The 20,549-nt window shown below is 34.9% G+C and overlaps 1 protein-coding gene across 18 annotated transcripts in view; it reads left to right on the plus strand.

The window, feature by feature from the left end:
- The window catches only part of CHD9 (chromodomain helicase DNA binding protein 9), a 241,857-nt gene that overhangs the window by 140,574 nt on the left and 80,734 nt on the right, over window positions 1-20,549 (plus strand). For all 18 annotated transcript variants that reach the window (XM_074293386.1, XM_074293394.1, XM_074293384.1 and 15 more), the window contains 5 exons: window positions 14,312-14,380; window positions 14,456-14,511; window positions 15,363-15,480; window positions 16,540-16,626; window positions 16,808-16,945. In XM_074293386.1, coding sequence (XP_074149487.1) covers window positions 14,312-14,380; window positions 14,456-14,511; window positions 15,363-15,480; window positions 16,540-16,626; window positions 16,808-16,945 — 468 coding nt within the window. The remainder of the gene's footprint in view (window positions 1-14,311; window positions 14,381-14,455; window positions 14,512-15,362; window positions 15,481-16,539; window positions 16,627-16,807; window positions 16,946-20,549) is intronic.

Consider the following 20,549-nt stretch of genomic DNA (forward strand, 5'->3'; position numbering starts at 1 on the left):
GAGTTCTTATCCCAGACGCTGGAATCTTTGGATTTATTAACTATTGTCTTTGATTGTTGTCTTGTGAACCCTAAATTACTATTATCTTTGATTGTTGTGTCTTGTGAACCCAACCAATTCCACTGATCAACTGTTCTATTTCTTAAACAGTATCAAATGGTTTTGATGACCACTGCTTTATATTATAGTTTGGGTTCTAGTGTGAGTAGGCCACTTGCCTTTGCATTTTTTTATGTTTATGACCCTATGAAGTAATTAATTCTGGCCTTAAAAAGTAATTTCTTGGCATTTTGATTGGCATGGCACTGAATAAGTAGATTAATTTAGGTAGAATTGTTATTTTATTATATTAACTCAGCTTACCCATGAGCAATTGATATTCTTCAAATTGTTTAGATCTAACTTTATTTGTGTGACAAGTGTTTGTAATTTGTGTTCATATCATTCATGGCTTTGTCTTAAGAGATAGAATCCCAAATATCTTATATTGTCTAGTTATTTTAAATGGGATGGTTGCTACTTCGTTTATTCTTATGCTCTCTAATGTTTTTATAGGAACTTTTTATACGCTCTCTTGAGCAAGGGTTCTTAATTTTGGGTTTTTGAACTTATAATGTTTTCATTATACTGTCTTTCAGTATAATTTGGGGTTTTGGGGTAATTCTATGTATTTTATGCATTGTAAGATAGCATTTTGAAAAACGGTTCCTAAGTTTCACTAGATAGACAAAGAGATGCATGACAAAAAAGATTAAGAATTCCTGGAAAGACAGTCTCCACGAGAGAAAGTATCTGGATTTTGTGATTCTATTAGGGCAGTTAGACAATGCAGTGGAGACAGTATGGGGCCTGGAGTCAAATAGGCTCATCTTTCTGAGTTCAAAGCTAACCTCAGACACTTATTAATTATGTGACCCTGGGCAAGCACATAACTCTGTTGGCTTCAGTTTCTCATCTATAAATCGAACTGGAGAAGGAAATGGCAAACAACTTTTATTCTTTGCCAAGAAAACCCCAGATGCTATCACAAAGTCAGACAAGATTACAAAATGATTAAAAAAAAACCCAAAGATTCAACTAAACATTCCAGTCTGCTTAGATATTTTTAACTTCTGACTTTATCGATACTAGCTTAACCTTTCAGTTTTGTGTCATTTGAAAACTTTTATAAGTATGCTATCTTTATCTAAGTCATTGTTAAAAATATAAAATAACACAGAGCAAGGGGAGCTCCCTGGGATATAGTACCATAGACCTTCCTCCAAACGGACATTAATACAGTATTGAATGCCATTGGGATCTGGTATTTAAAATAGTTTTCAGACTTTTCCTTTCTTTGAAAATTGGAGATGGTTATGTTTCTTCTGTTCTGGGATGCCTCTCTCATTCTCAAAATTTTTTAAGAGGTCATTTAGAGTTATTCAGCAATCACATTTTCCACAGTTTTTTTTTTTTTTTCATCAGTAATGATTTGAATTCATCAAGAGTAGCCAGGTGCTTTCTAATACAGTTAGAAAGAATCAGGACCTAAGCCTGAATTGAAACTCAGCATCTTGTAACTTGAAATATCATGTGTAAGTCACTTTTAAACTCTCTGAGACTTAGTTCAAAATATCACAAAATTTGAGGATTGGAAGAGACCACAGGTTTTTGGTTTGGTTTGATTTGGTTTGGTTTTTGGAAATGTGATTGGTTTTGTTGATATTTTTTCTTATTCCTTAGAGGCACACAAGGGAAAATTTGGGTGATGTTAAAAACAAACAATATTAATAAAAATAGTAATTTTTAAAAGAAAAGTGATTACTGTGACTATGTAGTTCAACTCGTACATGAAGAGTAATCCCTATTGTAACATACCCAAGAAATGGTTTTCCAGCCTTTGAAACTCATCATTTCTGTAGTCCCTTTCAGTTCTGAATATTTAAGCCATGATCAAGTCAACAATCAAAGAGCTTGTAGCCTAATGGGAATAAGGACAAGCAAACTATGTACAAACAAGATATATATAAGATAAATTGGTGATAATTTAAGAGGGAAAGCATTCAGATAAAGAAGAACTGGGAAAGGTTTTTGCAGAAAGTGGGAAAGATTTGAAGAAAAACAGGAAAGCCAGAAGGAAGAGATAGAGAATTTCAGGCATGGGGGACATCTTGTGAAAATTGTAGATATCAGGACAGTCCAGAATTGGGAGATACAGAATGTTATATGCCAAGAACAGGAAGGGGGCATGTTATCTCTAGACTATATATGTGGAAGTAAAGTGAAAGAAGACTAGAGAGTTACGGGGACAGGGGACCAGGTTATGAAAAGCTTTAAGAGCCAGCCAGATGTTATTTTATATTTAATTCAGAAGATAATAGAGAACCACTAGAATTGATTGGAATAGGAAAATAATTGCCCCATGGGCCCCCCCCCCCCCCCCAATGAAGGTCAATTTAATAGCTGAGTTTGGGAATAGGCTACAGTGGAGAATGACAATCAGTAAGACCAACTCCAGATGTAAGATAATTGAAAGGGCTGCACCAGAGTGTTGGCAATATCAGGAGAGACAAAGACATATCAGAGATGTTATAATGCTAGAAACAATAGATCTTGGCAACTGATTAGATATGGAGAGTAAGAGTGATACCTGATTTGCGTGGTATATTTCAACAGCAATACTATATGATGATCAATTCTGATAGATATGGCCATTTTCAACAATGAGATGAGCCAGATCAGTTCCAATAGAGCAGTAATGAACTGAACCAGCTACACCCAGCAAAAGAACTCTAGGAGATGATTATGAACCACTACATAGAATTCCCAATCCCTTTAATTTTGTCCACCTGCATTTTGGATTTCCTTCACAGGCTAATTGTACACTATTTCAAAATCTGATTCTTTTTGTTCAGCAAAACAACTGTTTGGACATATATACATATATTGTATTTAATTTATACTCTAACATGTTTAACATGTATTGGTCAACTTGCCACCTTGCGGGGGGGAGGAGGGAAAAATTAGAACAAAAGGTTTGGCAATTGTCAATGTTGTAAAATTATCCATATATATATCTGGTAAATTAAAAACTATTAAAATATTTTTTAAAAAGAGTGATACCTGATTTGTAAGCCTAGGTGATTAATATGAGCTTGATGGTACCTATGACAAGAATAGGGAAATTAGGAAGAGGAAGGAGTTTTGGGAAAAGATAATGAATTCAGTTTTGGACATGATGAATTTAAGATTTCTGTAGGACATCCAATTCAAAATGTTTAGTAGGCATTTGGAGATGAGAAATCAGAGATTAAGAGAGTTGTTAGTGCTAAACAAATAGATCTGAGATTCAACTGCATGAATTTAGCTGATAATTAAGTGAAATAATACTGAGAATGAAAAGAAGAGAGATAAGGTTAGAAAATTGGAGGGATACTCACAATTAGAAAAGGATGAAGGGGAGAGAGTCAGGAAAGTAGGAGGAGATCCAATAGAGAGCAGTTTAGTAAAATTCTACAGAAAAGGAAATATCAAGAAGGTGATTAAGAGTTTAATAAGAATAGGGATTGAAAAAATTTAGATATGGCAGTTGAGATCATTGGTAAGATTAGTAATAAAAATCCTAGTTTTCAATTAAATGTCTTCCCATGGCCCTATATTACATGTAATTTTTGTTGCATAGTGATTTGAAAAGAATGCACTTAGTATTTATGATTTGATTATGAGCCCTTTAGGCCCTAACATATAGTCAGTTTTTGTGTAGGTGCCATGTACTCAGAAAAAAGATATTTTCCTATTTCCATTTAATTTTCTCCAGAGTTTTCTCAACTTTTCTAAAATTCTATTCATCTTCTTAACTTCTTTCTCATTTATTTTGTGGTTAGACTTATCTACTTCTGAGTAAGGTAGGTTGAGATCCCCCACTAGTATAGTTTTACTATCTTATTTCTTTCTGCAACTCACTTCTCTAAGAATTTGGATGCTATGCCACTTGTTTAGTATTGAAATTACTCCATTATCTATAATGCTTTTTGGCAAGATGTAGTTTCTTTATCTCTTTTAATGAGACCTATTTTTGCTTTTTCTTGGTCTGAAATCAGGATCACTACCTGTTTACTGTTTTTTTGTTTTGTTTTGTTTTGTTTTTTTCCTGAGGCTGGGGTTAAGTGACTTGCCCAAGGGCACACAGCTAGGAAGTGTTAAGTGTCTGAGACCAGATTTGAACTCCGGTCCTCCTGAATTCAAGGCTGGTGCTCTATCCACTGTGCCACCTAGCTGCCCCTGTTTACTGTTTTTACTTCAGCTACATTCTATTTTAGCCTTTTTCTTTTATTCTGTGTGTATCTCTCCAATTGTGTTTCTTGTAAATCACATATTGTAGGGTTCTAGCTTCTGCTATCTACTTCCATTTTATGAGAGTTCATCCTATTCACAGTTATGATCACTAACTGTTTCCCTCCACCCTATTTTTCCCTGTTTATAATTTTCTCTCTCCTTTTTTACTTTTTCCCTCCTCCCTCCCTTCCTTAGTGTTTTGTTTCTTCCTCAAGCTGTCCTCCCTTTTCCCCTTCTACTTCTAACTTCTCTTCTTTTCAGCCTTCCCTCTTTTTTTTTCCCTTTCTATACCAAACTAAGTATGTATGTTATTTCCTCTTTGAACCAAATCTGATGAGATTAAGGTTCAAACAATTCTCATTCTTCCTTCTTTCTCTCTATTGTAATAGGTCTTTTGTGCCTCTTCATGTGATGTAGTTTACCCCATTTTACCTTCTCTTGCCTCTTCTCCCAGTACAAACTTTTTTCTATTATGTCATTATATTAAAGTCAACACCCTCTGTCTGTGTATAACCTTTCTAACTGCTCTGAAAGATACAATGCTCAAAAATTACATGTATCATCTTCCTGTGTAGGGATGTAAACAATTTAACTTTTTTAAAAATATTTTTTCTTTCCTGTTTACCTTTCATGTTTCTTTTGAATATTATAGTTGAAAACCAAAATTTCTGTTCATAAAAAAAAAAATCATTTTCCTCACAAATGATTGAAAATGTCCAATTTCATTGAAGCCCATCGTTTCCCCAGAAAAAAAATCTCAATTTTTCTAATTTAATTGATTCTTGGTTGTACTCCAAGATTCTTTGCCTTTTGGAATATCATTTTCCAGGCCTTCCAATCTTTTAATGTGAAAGCTGTTAGGTCCTGGGTAATCCTGATTGTGGCTCCTCAATATCTGAATTATTTCTTTCTGACTGCTTACATTATTTTCTCCTTATCTTGATTCTGGAATTGAACTTACAATATTCCCTGGAGATTTCATTTTTGAATCTCTTTTCGGAGATGATTGGTGAATTCTTTTAGTGACTAAAAATTTTATCCTCTGGTTCTAGGACATCAGGGCAGTTTTTCATGATGATCTCTCTCTCTCTCTCTCTCTCTCTCTCTCTCTCTTTCTCTTTCTCTTTCTCTTTCTCTTTCTCTCTCTCTCTCTCTCTCTCTCTCTCTCTCTCTCTCTCTCTCTCTCTCTGTCTCTCTCTCTTTCACAATATGGCTTTCAGGTAGTCCAAAAATTCTTAGATTCTGAATCTATTTTCTAAGTTGGTTGTTTTTCCACTGAGGTATTTTATATTTTATTTAACTGATTCTTATGTTTCATTGAATCATTGACTTCCATTTTTCCAATTCAAATTTTTAATGAATTATTTTCTTTGATTAGCTTTTTTATCTCCTTTTATATTTGTAGTTTTAAAGGATCTGTCTTATTTAGTGGATTTTTTTTCCAATTTTGCCAAATCTGTTTTTCCCAGTTGTTTTCTTTAGTCTATTTCTTTATTTCCTTTTGCAGTTTGTTAGCTTTCCCCCTCAAGCTTGCATAATTCTTCTGCATAGCTCTCATTTCTTTTTCCTATTTTTCTTCCATGATTTGTAAAATCCTTTTTGAGCTCTTCTAGGAGAACCTTTTGAGCTGGAGAGTAGTTCATATCCCTCTCCCCCACCCCCAGGCAATTGGAGTTAAGTGACTTGCCCAGGGTCACACAGCTAGGTAATGTTAAGTGTCTGAGGCCATATTTGAACTTGGGTCCTCCTGACTTCAGAGCTAGTGCTCTATCCACTGCACCACCTAGCTGCCCCTAGTTCATATCCCTCTTTAAGGTTTCATGCTTAGGTATTTTGCTACTGCTGTATTCTTCTGGGTTTGTGTTCTGTTCTTCCCTGTCACTATAGCATCTTTTTTGTAGTCAAGGTTCTTTTTGCTTTTTTGCTTGTTTTAAAAAAGTTGAGGACTTCTGGCCAAGATGGCAGAGAGGAGGCACACAGCTGCTTGAGCTCCGCATTTTCTCTCAGAATTTACTTCATGACAAACCTCAGAATTAATTCTTGATCGGAAAAGAAACCCACAAATAATCACCAACAGAAGACATCCTTGAAATTCACCAGAAAAGGTCTGTGTTTGCTCGGGGGAGGGTACAAACAAACTGGGCGCAGACTGAGGACAGAAGCAAGAGCGAGGCAGGCAGCTTACACGGCTCAGACCAGAGGGGTTAGGGATACGATCTCTTCCGTTTCTGCAAAACGACCTTTACCCCACTGTGGATATTCCGTCTTGGCAGCAAGCCAGGAGCAGCAGAGAAGGTGTAAACACCAGAGGTAAAGAATAAAACCCAGAAAAACTAGCATCTCTGGGGACCTGGCCACTCCCACCCCCACCCCGAGTGACTCAGCACATTCTTAGAGCTTCAGAGCGCAGCCACTGCTGTCCTGCTAGTGCATCGCTGCTGTCTCCTGCATTCTGTAGAGAAAGCTCGATAACACCATCCAGCCCCATTCCCCCCCCCCCCCGCCACCCCCCAGAAACAGACCAATTGTTTCTCTTGTCAATTTGTTTTCTTTGATTCCCACCCTGACAAAATGAATAAAAAATTTTAAAGGGCTCTAACCATTGACAGCTTCTGTGTGGAGAGAGAGCAGACTTCAAACCCTGAGGAGACTAAAAGCAGATTACCTCCAGAGGAATCCCCTAAGGGGATATGATCTGCTCCTCAATACACAAAACTCTCATAGAGGAAGTCAAAAAGGCTCTTACAAGAGAGCTAGAAGAGAAATGGGAAAAGGAAAGAGACTCTGGAGAAGTCATCCAGAGTGGATAAAGAGATCAAATCATTGAGAAATAAAATTAGTGAGTTGGAAAAAGAAAACAGCTCTCTAAAAAATAAAATGGATGAAATGGAAAAAAATTCCATAGAAGATAAAAACTCAATTGGACAATTACAAAAAGATATAAAAAAAGTGAGTGAAGAAAATACATCATTGAAAATTAGACTCGAAAAAGTCTAATGATTCAAGGAGAAACTAAGGAGTAGTTAAGCAAAACCAGAAAAACGAAACAATTGAAAAGAATGTCAAGGACCTTATTGGAAAGACAACAGACCTGGAAAACAGATCCAGGAGAGACAATTTGAGAATAATCAGATTCCCTGAAAAATGTGAGGAAAAAAAGAGCCTGGACACTATTTTCCAGGAAATTATCAAAGAGAATTGCCCAAACGTTTTAGAAACAGAGGGTAAAATAGACATTGAAAAAATTCATCGATCACCTACTGAAAGGGATCCTAAAATCAAAACGCCAAGAAATATAGTTGCCAAGTTCAAGAACCATCAGACAAAGGAAAAAATATTGGAAGCTGCTAGAAAAAAAGCAATTCAGATATGGAGGAGCCACAATAAGGATAACCCAGGATCTAGCAGCGTCCACATTAAAGGAATTAAGGGCCTGGAATATGATATTCCGAAAGGCTAAGGAACTTGGTATGCAGCCAAGAATAACTTACCCAGCAAAAATGAGCATCATTTTCCAGGGAAGAAGATGGACATTTAATGAAATAAATGAATTCCATCTAGTCTTGATGAAAAAACCAGATCTACACAAAAAGATTGATCTTCAAATACAGAACTCGAGATTTCTAAAAAAGATAAAAAGAAATCTTGAGAACGATATTTCTGCCATAAAGATATGTAAAGAACACATGTATAATTTGTCCTAGAAACCAGAGGTGGAAAGGAAATTCTATCATAAAAAAGGATAAAGTGGTGGTACTACATCTCATGAAGAGGCAAAGGTAACCTATTATATCTGAGAGAAAGAAAGGAGGGGGATGAACATTGTGTGTATCAATAGACATATTTGATTTATGGTGAAACTTCTTTCACTTCATTGAAAAGTGGGAGGGAAGGAGTAAGCTAAGGGGAAGTGAATACAGAAATTGTAAGGAAAAGGGGTAAAATAGGGGGAGGAACTTTAAGGTGGGGAAAGGATACTAAAAAGGGAGGGCTGTGAAAAGCAAGTGGTGCTCACAAGTTTGATACTGGGGGCAGGGGGTAAGAAGGAAGGAAAGGAGAAAAGCATAAGCAGGGGTTAACAGGATGGCAAGCAATATAGAATAGTCATTCTAACCATAAATGTGAATGAGGTAAACTACCTCATAAAGAGGAAGCAGTTAGCAGACTGGATTAAAAGCCAGAATCCTTCTATATGTTGTTTACAGGAAATACACCTGAAACATGGTGATACATTCAGAATAAAACTAAAAAGGTGGAGCAGAATCTGCTATGCTTCAGGTGAAGCCAAAAAAGCAGGGGTAGCCATCTTCATCTCAGATCAAGCAAAAACAAAAATTGATCTAATTAAAAGAGATAAGGAAGGGCATTATATCCTGCTAAAAGGTAGCATAGATAATGAAGCAGTATCAATATTAAACATATACGCACCAAGTGGTGCAGTATCTAAATTCTTAAAAGAGAAATTAAGAGAGCTGCAAAAAGAAATAGACAGCAAAACTATAATAGTGGGAGATCTCAACCTTGCACTCTCAGAATTAGATAAATCAAACCACAAAATAAATAAGAAAGAGTCAAAGAGGTAAATAGAATACTAGAAAAGTTTGATGTGATAGATCTTTGGCGAAAGCTAAATGGAGACAGAAAGGAATACACTTTCTTCTCAGCAGTTCATGGAATTATACAAAAATTGATCATATACTAGGACATAAAAACCTCAAAATCAAATGCAGTAAGGCAGAAATAGTAAATGCATCCTTTTCAGACCACAATGCAATGAAAATTACATTCAATAAAAAGCTAGGGGAAAATAGACCAAAAAATAATTGGAAACTAAATAATCTCATACTAAAGAATGATTGGGTGAAATAGCAAATCATAGACATAATTAATAACTTCACCCAAGAAAATGACAATAATGAGACATCATACCAAAATGTGTGGGATACAGCCAAAGCAGTAATAAGGGGAAGTTTTATATCTCTAGAGGCCTACTTGCATAAAAAAGAGAAAGAGAAGGTCGAGTTGGGCTTACAACTAAAATTGCTAGAAAAGGAACAAATTAAAAACCCCCAGACAAACACAAAACTTCAAATTCTAAAAATAAAAGGTGAAAAAAATAAAATTGAAAGTAAAAAAAACTATTGAATTAATTAATAAAACTAAGAGTTGGTTCTATGAAAAAACCAACAAAATAGACAAACCCTTAGTAAATCTGATTAAAAAAGGAAAGAGGAAAAGGAAATTGTTAGTCTTAAAAATGAAAAGGGAGAACTCACCACTAATGAAGAGGAAATTAGAACAATAGTTAGGAGCTACTTTGCCCAACTTTATGCCAATAAATTTGATAAATGAAATGGAAGAATACCTTCAAAAATATAGCTTGCCCAGATTAACGGAGGAAGAAGTAAATAGTCTAAATAGTCCCATTTCAGAAAAAGAAATAGAAGACACTATTAAACAACTCCCTAAGAAAAAATCCCCAGGACCAGATGGATTTACATGTGAATTCTACCAAACATTTAAAGAACAACTAACTCCAATGCTATATAAACTATTTGAAAAAATAGGGATTGAAGGAATCCTACCAAATTCCTTTTATGACACTGACATGGTACTGATACCTAAACCAGGTAGGCTGAAAACAGAGAAAGAAAATTATAGACCAATCTCGCTAATGAATATTGATGCTAAAATCTTTTTTTTAATTATATATTTTTAATAATATTATTCCTTGTATTCATTTTTCCAAATTATCCCCTCCCCTCCCTCTACTCCCTCCCCCCGATGACAGGCAATCCCATACATTTTACATGTGTTACAATATAACCTAGATACAATACATGTGTGTAAATACCATTTTCTTGTTGATGCTAAAATCTTAAATAAAATATTAGCAAAAAGACGACAGAAAATCATCCCCAGAATAATACACTATGACCAAGTGGGATTTATACCAGGAATGCAGGGCTGGTTCAATATTAGGAAAACTATTAGCATAATTGACTCTATCAATAAGCAAATTAACAAAAACCATATGATCATCTCAATAGATGTAGAAAAAGCATTTGAAAAAATCCAACATCCATTCCTACTAAAGCACTTGAGAATATAAGAATAAATGGACTATTCCTTAAAATAATGAGCATATATTTAAAATCGCCAGTAAACATCATATGTAATGGCGATAAACTGGAACCTTTCCCAGTAAGATCAGGAGTGAAACAAGGTTGCCCACTATCACCATTACTATTCAATATTGTACTAGAAACGCTAGCCTCGGCAATAAGAGCCGAGAAAGAGATTCTATGAATTAGAGTAGGTAATGAGTAAATCAAACTATTACTCTTTGCAGATGATATGATGGTATACTTAGAGAACCCCAAAGACTGCGAAAAAGCTATTAGAAATAATTTAGAACTTTAGCAAAGTTGCAGGATACAAAATAAATCCACGACATTTTTATACATTACCAACACAATCCAACAGCAAGATATACAAAGAGAAATTCCATTCAAAATAACTGTTGATAGTATAAAATATTTGGGAATACATCTACCAAAGGAAAGTCAGGAATTATATGAGCAAAATTACCAAACACTTGCCACAAAATTAAAGTCAGATTTAAATATTTGGAAAGACATTAAGTGCTCTTGGATAGGCCTAGTGAATATAATCAAGATGACAATACTCCCTAAACTAATCTATTTATTTAGTGCTATACCAATCAGACTCCTAAGAAACTATTTTAATGATCTAGAAAAAATAACAATTCATATGGAAGAACAAAAGGTCGAGAATTTCAAGGGAAGTAATGGGAAAAAAAAAATCAAGTGAAGGTGGCCTAGCTGTACCTGATCTAGAACTATATTATAAAGCAGCAGTCACCAAAACCATTTGGTATTGGCTAAGAAATAGATTAGCTGATCAGTGGAATAAGTTAGGTTCACAGGACAAGATTGTGAATAAAAATAGCAATGTAGTGTTTGATAAACCCAAAGATCCCAACTTTTGGGATAAGAATTCATTATTTGACAAAAACTGCTGGGAAAACTGGAAATTATTATGGCAGAAACTAGGCATGGACCCACATTTAACACCACATACTAAGATAAGATCAAAATGGGTCCATGATTTAGGCATAAAGAACGAGATCATAAGATAGTTTACCTCTCAGACTTGTGGAGGAGGAAGGAATTTGTGACCAAAGGAGAACTAGAGATCATTATTGATCACAAAATAGAAGATTTTGATTACTTCAAATTAAAAAGCTTTTGTACAAACAAAACTAATGCAAACAAGATTAGAAGGGAAGTAACAAATTGGGAAAACATTTTTACAATTAAAGGTTCTGATAAAGGCCTCATCTCCAAAATACACAGAGAATTGACTGTAATTTATAAGAAATTAAGCCATTCTCCAATTGATAAATGGTCAAAGGATATGAACAATTTTCAGATGATGAAATTGAAACTATTTCCACTCATATGAAAGTGTGTTCCAAATCACTATTGATCAGAGAAATGCAAATTAAAACAACTCTGAGATATCACTACACACCTGTCAGATTGGCTAAGGTGACAGGAACAAATAATGATGAATGTTGGAGGGGATGTGGGAAAACTGGGACACTGATGCATTGTTGGTGGAGTTGTGAAAGAATCCAACCATTCTAGAGAGCAATCTGGAATTATGCCCAAAAGTTATCAAAATGTGCATACCCTTTGACCCAGCAGTGCTCCTACTGGGCTTATATCCCAAGGAAATACTAAAGAAGGGAAAGGGACCTGTATGTGCCAAAATGTTTGTGGCAGCCCTTTTTGTAGTGGCTAGAAACTGGAAAATGAATGGATGCCCATCAATTGGAGAATGGTTGGGTAAATTATAGTATATGAATGTTATGGAATATTATTGTTCTGTAAGAAATGACCAACAGGATGAATACAGAGAGGCTTGGAGAGACTTACATGAACTGCTGAGTAAAATGAGCAGAAGTAGGAGATCATTATATACTTCCAACAACAATACTATATGAGGATATATTCTGATGGAAGTGGATATCTTCAACATAGAGAAGAGCTAATCCAATTCCAATTGATTAATGATGGACAGAATCAGCTACACCCAGAGAAGGAACACTGGGAAATGAGTGTGAACTGTGAGCATTTTTTTATTTTTCTCCTCAGGTTATTTTTACCTTCCGAATCCAATTCTTCCTTTGCAACAACAACAATAAAATTCGGTTCTGTACATATATATTGTACCTAGGATATACTATAAGAAATTTAATATGTATGGAAATGCCTGCCATCTAGGGGAGGCGGTGGAGGGAAAGAGGGGAAAAATTTGGAACAGAAGGGAGTACAAGGGATAATGTAAAAAATTACCTATGCATCTGTACTGTCAAAAATGTTATAATTATAAAATTAATTTAAAAATTAAAAAAAAAAAATTGAGCTCTGCTCTTAGGGCACAGGGAGATTGTCCAAAGCTGCTTTTTCATGGGGACAGTGGCCTCTCACTGTTCTTCACTCTAGGGCTGGTGGTGCTGCTGGTATTCCTGATGTGCTGGATTGGATTGGTCTGACCTAATCCTGCCTCTTATGCCAGGGTTCAGGGGCTTGCAATTTGCCTTTTGGAGGTCTCATAGCTGGTCTGCTGAACCACTGGCCCTCTGAGCCAAGATGGAGGGGCCAGTGCTACTTGTCTATACTTTTGGTCAAGGCCTTCTTGCCAGATTTCCCGTGTTTCTCCCTGTCCATGTGATATAGACTTTTCCTGAAGTCCTTCCAAGATAGCTTAAGCTTATTTAATTCCAATTTTTTTCTGGGTTCTTTCACTCCAAAATCCATTCATAGGCTTGATCTAGTGCTGACTCTGAGGGAAACTAGAGAGCAAGCTCAGGCAATATCCTGGCTTCTATCCTCCATCTTGGCTCTATCTTGTTGATATCAGTTCTTAATAACCTTGGGATTTCAACTCCCAGTTAATAATTTTTATTCTTCCTTTCCAATTCTCTGGACAGAAATAAAAACAAACTTAGTGAAGCAGTTATGTTTTCTCTTTTTGTCATCTATTGCCATTATCTCATCTACCCAAAGCATATTTTGTTCTTTCTTTAATCTTCCTCTTTCTCACAATGTACTAAGAAAACTTTTTTTATTATCTTTAACATATCTTGCCAGCCCAGTTCATTGTAAGCTTTATTTCAATTAATATCATTTTTATATTATCAGGCCACATTTAGCTTTTTTGTGTTTTCCTTAGTTATCTACCTTTGCTTTCTTCTATATGTGTTTTTCAGTTGGTGAATTCCTTTTGCATCCACACTGAATGTTGTTGCTCACCCTTTTCTTTATATTTCTTTAAATTTTCTTTAAAATTGTTTCCATTTATACCTTTAGAATTTTATTTTTGCGAGTTTCCCATCCCTTCTGGGTTGAATTGTTCCATAGAATTTTAGTTTATGGCTTTCTACCTTGCCTTTCTCTGAATTCCATGGTCATCTAACATTAAATGCTCATTTTAATTTGATTTCATTCTACCTTTGCAGCTTTATTTCCTTAATTCCTCTATTAGCTGTTGCTGATCTTGTCCTACAAAATTCTGCCTCTGTGTTCATATATGGTATCTCTGTTCCTTCTCATCTCTACCCTGATTCAAGTTCTTCCAATTTTTAAGGTCCAGATTAGATGTCATCTCCTCTCTGAAGCACATTTCTTCTGTTAAACTGCCATAGCTAAAAGTGATCGTTTTCTCTTCAAAGTTTTCTAGAGTAGCGTATCTATATAGCTTACTTGCCCCACACACATTCTACTTTATTTCATATTTATTTACACAGACTTATCTACCCATTAAGTTGTAAGCTTCTTGAGACCAAAGGGTATGTCTTATTTAATTTTTGTATTTGTGTTCTAGATGCCTACTACAGTATTTTGGACATACTAACTTTATAATAAATATTAAGTTGAATAAAATTGGAATTTCCCATTTTTCTTAGGAGAATCCAAGTGAAGAAGATGCTGCAATTGTGGACAAAATACTTTCTTCTAGAATAGTAAAGAAAGAAGTGAGTACTTTACTTTTTTATATTGTGCATTTTATGTTCTTTCTGAATTATAATGATTGGTTTTTTCCCTCTTAGATATCATCTGGAATGATGATTGATGCAGAAGAATTTTTTGTAAAATACAAGAATTAGTAAGTATTATATATGTTTAAGACAGTAAGAAAGGAGATCCTGATTTAGACGTATAATCTTTAGAACATTAGGAAGTTATTACCACCCTCATTTATCTTACTGGTTTTTTTAAAATTTTAATACCAATACTGTTTTTATTATTTACTTTATTGCATTGACCTAATTGAAAAATCAAGTAGAACCACATGGTCCAAAGTCACTTAAAGGAAATTAAATAAATTTGTTGATTATGTTCTTGTTTTTGAGATGCTTACATTTGTTTTCTATGCTTGCATCAATACTCACGGTGCCTGAATAATTTCTTTTAACATATAATTCTTGTTTTAATAAGTGAATATTAACTTCTTGTATGGATTAATTGAATATAAGAATGAATGATCAAGGAGGAAGACAAAAAAATTCCAAATTGTTTATTTAAAGGAAAAATAGAAAGTTAAATATATTTGATTTATTCTGGATTTTTTTTTAATTCCATTCTTTGTTATTTCCAAATTTGTAAACATAACTATATGATTCTGGAATTAAAATGGTTTTATTTTTATAAAATAGCATTTTTTCTTAATAACAACAGAATTAACAATAAAGATCTTAATGATAACACTGTATTGTTTATTAGTCTGCTTCTATATAGCAGACTACTGACTAATGTGCTAAGTCTTGTTTAGGTTATAATGAGCAGCACATTTTTAGTCCAGAAGTTATTTATGTGACAGTAGCCATAAAACAAAACGCCAGATCATCTAATTACAAAGCTGAAAGTTAGTATCTGTTAATGGATTGTGCCCCTATAAAAGGGGCTACATTGGCTTACTTTGATATAATAACATTATAATTTTTATAACAACTTCAGCTCCTATCTTCACTGTGAATGGGCCACAGAACAACAACTTTTAAAAGATAAAAGAATACAACAGAAAATCAAAAGATTCAAATTGAGACAAGCACAACGAGCTCATTTTTTTGCAGATGTAAGTAATAAACCCCCCCCCAAAAAAAAGTTCTATAAATTTCCATTTGCTGAACTCTAATGTTTACAGTATTGTTTGCCAAGACTTTGAGAAATTATACTTGGGCCTTCTCAGCCTTACTTTTTGAATGTAACTACTATATATAAGATAAACCTAAGTTTTTCTTCAAAATTAATTTTGAAAATTCATTGAAGGAAGGGAGTAATGTCCCTTCTAAATTAATGGGTATAGAAAAATAATTTGTAATTGTTTTTGGTGCATATAGACAGATATGGGTAGGTGTTATATGCAATTTCCACTATTTAAAAAACAATGATGAAATTACTACATAAAGATCTCCTGTGATTATATTTGTTTTGATATGGGAGCCATCTGTTGAGTGGCTGGAGGTCTAACTCAGACCTGTAGAATAGATCTCTTCATGTGAGAGAATGATGATAATACAAGGAGACCGAGAGACAGTTGCCTTGTATGACCTCTTTCCTCTTCCCTCTTGCCTCCAATTTATTTCATTCCCAATCCACAAGGAACATCTGCAGGCTGCTTTGCAACTCCTTCAAGTATTATGAGTCACAGCTGTGGAGGCACTCAGAGAATTGACTTGCCCCTTCACATAAGCATGGTCCTTAACATATATTACAAAGTTTCTGAACAAAGGAATTCTTTAATTGAAAAGGAATTCAAACATAACAATTAGCTTTTGAAAGATTATAATAGTTGAATTATATCAGGATCCTGCTCAGTGTGGGTAGGATTGCCCACCAATAATTTTTTGGCCAGCATTTTATTACCTCAGTGAGAGGCACTTTTATTGATTTTTTTAAAAAAGATTTATTTTTGGTAATCCCACATTTAAATGAAGGCAACAAAGGCTTAACCTTTATATATAGGTAGTTATCTTATCAGTAAAATAATGGGTTAATATTATTTCCAAGGTCCACATGCAATTATTTTTAACCTAATTAAAATAAAACAAGTTATAATTCTGCTAGTGAGTCTTTCACTCAGCCATTGAGTTTATTCCCACCATTTGACAACTAAATTACTTTTGAATTTTAGATGGAAGAAGAACCTTTTAACCCTGACTATGTTGAAGTTGATAGAGTATTAGAAGTTTCTTTTTGTGAAGATAAGGACACTGGTGAGGCAAGTATTCAGTAAAATAAGCCAAAAAATGTAACTTTCCAAATAAAAATTGTTTTAAAAATCATGTTCTAAAAATAAAATTTTATTTTTATTGAAGTATTTTCAGATTTCTTTGTTTTAACAATTTTTAAAAAATTTTACATTTTAACTGATTAAAATTTTAAAATTATTTTTTTAATAGCCTGTAATTTACTATTTGGTAAAATGGTGCTCATTGCCATATGAAGATAGTACATGGGAACTAAAGGAGGATGTAGATCAAGCAAAAATAGAAGAATTTGAACAATTGCAAGCCTCAAGGCCTGACTCTAGGCATTTGGTAAGGATATCTATGGATTATGAACAATTTATCTTCAAAAAGGGTTAATAACTTCCTGACTCTAGCTATTGATTTTGTTCATTCTAGATTGTTTTCTTAAGTTTCCTTTTCTTATATTTTCTCATTTTCCTTTGTATTTAAAAACAGCACCAGTAATGATTTTGTTACCTTTGTCAGTTTTCTCAGTCAGCAGTGTTTAGACTTCAACAGTTATGGTAATGTTTATATCACTTCCTGCTTGTTCTCCTGTTTTTAACTTTTAACCTAGTAAGGCAAAGGAAAGACACCTGCAAATTAGTATGGAGCATATTTTTCTCAGGTTATCTTTCTGATTAGCAAGTAGATATTGAGTATTTGTGAAAGTTAAGTTTTATTTGATAAGAAAAATATACAGTTTGAAATGTTTCAGTACGTTATAATTTAATACTTAATAAATAGCATTAAGTCAGGCCAAGTTGTAAGGAAAAGGTTTATCAATTTGTATGATGTTCTTTGTTATGTTTTCTGGAGTTCTTGAAGCAGCCTTGTTTTCAGAAATCACCACAAGAATAGCCAGGTATTAAAGTCCCAGAAGTCTTTATTGTCTCCTTGTATGACTGGGCAGCTTTTTGGAGAGCCTTTCAGAGCTACCTTGGTCTCACTCAGGGAAGTGTAGGAGGCTAGTCGAGGCCAGCCCAGGTGTTTTTAAGATGAAGTGAACTTATATGGGTCTGCCCCTTCCAAGTCTGTGTCTGGCCCTTCTGAGTCTCTCTCCGAGTCTTTCTGAGTCTGTCTCTGGCTCTGACAGGCCTTGGTCTCAATTGGGGAAGTGCAGGAGGCCAGGCCTGCCACTACTGTAGTGTGAGATGAAGTGAATCTCTCTGAATCCCAGGGCTTGAGCTTCCACCTTCAGTCCACTAGTCTTCTCTGGCTCTGTCTCTGGCTGAGGCTCCCAGCTTATATGCTCTCTTATAATTACATTATCGTAGGTGTGAATCTTGTAGAACTATATTAAGTACTAAGTACATGTACTAAACTAGAGAACTATTAAGCACCATGCAACACTAGATAACCATTGTCTCATTGATTCTACTGACTTAACACCTTGTAAGAATCCTTGTTTCAGAGTTCTGGCCCATAACAAATATGATAGCTAAATAAATGATAATTGTAGCTAATAAATGATAGTTATGTGAAAGTCATCGTTAATTATTTGGATGAGAGGAGCAGAAATTTGTGAGCCACTTGGAACTGTGAGGACACCACTTTATTGTTAAATTTGTTTTTAAAATTTACTGTTTTGTTTAAGAATAATTTAAAAGAGCATATCTTGAAAATCTTTATTACTAATATTGGTAATCCTTCATTAAAATCCTGTTCGTTATTATGGTATGGAAGTGAGCCTACATTCTCAAAAGACAGGTCCTGCAAAATATAAACTCTGGTCCTACCAATGTCAAAAAACTTGAATAATTAGTTCAGAGATGTGCTATAAATATGTAGTCTGGAGAATAACCTATTTGAATTTAAGCAGCTCATCACCAGGTTGGGTCAAAGGATGAGAATTTGGGAACCACAGCAGCACTTGAAGACTTTTTCCTAAGTCATAAATGAGTAGCATTTGCCTTCAGTAGAAAGGAGTTAAGGGCAAAAAACAGATGTTTGAAATATTCTTGATTACAGTGATGAGTGTTTATGTCATAATTTATGGATTATAAATAATTTTCCTTATCATCTTGTAAAGTACGTAAAAAATATGTAGGTACCATAGCAAAAGTGTTCCAACTTGAAAGTAGGTTTACTATTCAAAGAGATGAAAGTAGCAAATGGTAAAGGAAACAGTGCTGAATTTTTATGAAAAAAAATAACTCCCAGTAACAATTTCATTTAAAAAATAATGCCACCCACTAAAAAAAAATTTGCATAGTTGAAGAGGAAAAACTTCAGAATATCATGGATTCATAAAAATGAAATTAATATATGTGTGGTATGGCAAACCCAATTCAAAAGTACTCAGAGATATCTCAAAGTGAAGAAAAGAAATTTTATTAGGATCCTATAAGAAATAGTCCTCTCACTGAAGTCCCAGAGGGAGGAGGTCAATCTCACAAAAGTTGTAAGATGATTTAAATGGTCAGTAAGAAAAAAAAAAAAAAATGCTAATCCTTCTAAAATCATTGGCAAACCCGACCTTTGTCTCTGGAATTTAGGTGAGCTTTTTGTGACACTAGGGTCTTGGTTATGTAAGACTTGTTCCAAAAGAAAAAAGTTTGTTCAGCTTCTAAGGTTAATAATCACTTTTAAATGGTTTAAGGAGACTTGGTTTTACCTCAGGCTTTTCTCAGTCAGCAAATAGAGATTAGCCAGTTTATAGGCCTCTCGAATATCCCCAGGCCATTAAATAAGTTAGTCAGATTCTTTTCTAAACAGTTAAGTAAAGGTCAGGGGCAAGTCTTTGCTCTTCTTCCCAGAGCCTAATGATTAACAGACACTGCTGGGTCTTGAATTTCCCACAATTATTATTCTGAGAAGTCCTCGGTTTCCCAGTTACTTAAATCCCCAGTTTTATTAACCTATGAGGACTTCTCATCTTTGTTTGAATTTCTGTAACATAATCGCACAAATTTAAAACAATGAGCAGGAATCAACCCCCACCCCCAACTTTCAGCAATTCCCACCATTTGTCTTAGAAAAAGTCATCAGAGAACAGATTGGCCTCAAGTCCATTGTCACATCAGCTCCTACCTCAAGCAGTCCAGACCAAGACATTTTGAGAAAAGGGGCAAAAATCTTTATTTTCTGGAGCTTCTTCTTGCTGGCAGAAGGGGGAGGGGGAAGAGGAGAGAGGGGAGGGGGGAGTAATAGCTGACTCTTCTCCAGTGGAGTCTGGACTGAAGAGGGGAGATGAGTGAGTTGTAGGTGGCGCCAACAGCAGCAGAATCAGGTCTCAGTTGATTTCAGGTTGACCAAGTGGCTGGAATTTTATGGCTTCTGGGAGAAGCATCTCTTACAAGTATATTAAAAATACAAGCATTAAATATAAGCAAAAGAGAAAGAATAAACAAAGGTAGAACTAATATACAGGTTACTAGGGACAGTAACCAGGAAACCCACACAGAAAAACTCTAGCGGGGAATGATGCTATCATAAATTCTTGATAATTTAGGAGGACTTAGGAGCCAGGACTGAACTAATTCCTAATTGGGGGGAGGGGGGTTGCAACCAGAGGAATTGAGGCAGAACAGTTCAGGGAAACTGAGACAGAACAATAAAAGGAATCTGTGGCATAACATTCCACACACTTTCTTCTGAATATTCAAATCATTGAATTACCTTCCCCTAGATACCTGGAAGGTCTTAGCACTATAATTTGACTAACCCTATGTGGAGGAAATAAACCAAAATAGAACTAGAAAAATGCAAGGATTTATGGCAAGGACAAGTTTCTCCCTGACAGCCCCCAGAGTTAACAGCAGTACAAAGGCTCCCTTTTGCACGAATGTCAGGTCTTCTGCAGTTCTGAAGCACTTTCTCAGCCAAGGAATCCAGTTGAAATGGACAATTCACTGTGAGCTAGGTGGTCTGCAGTCATTTGTGCACTTAACTCAGCTTCTTCCTATGTAAG

This window comes from Sminthopsis crassicaudata, chromosome 2 (assembly GCF_048593235.1).
Source record: "Sminthopsis crassicaudata isolate SCR6 chromosome 2, ASM4859323v1, whole genome shotgun sequence".
NCBI lineage: Eukaryota > Metazoa > Chordata > Mammalia > Dasyuromorphia > Dasyuridae > Sminthopsis > Sminthopsis crassicaudata.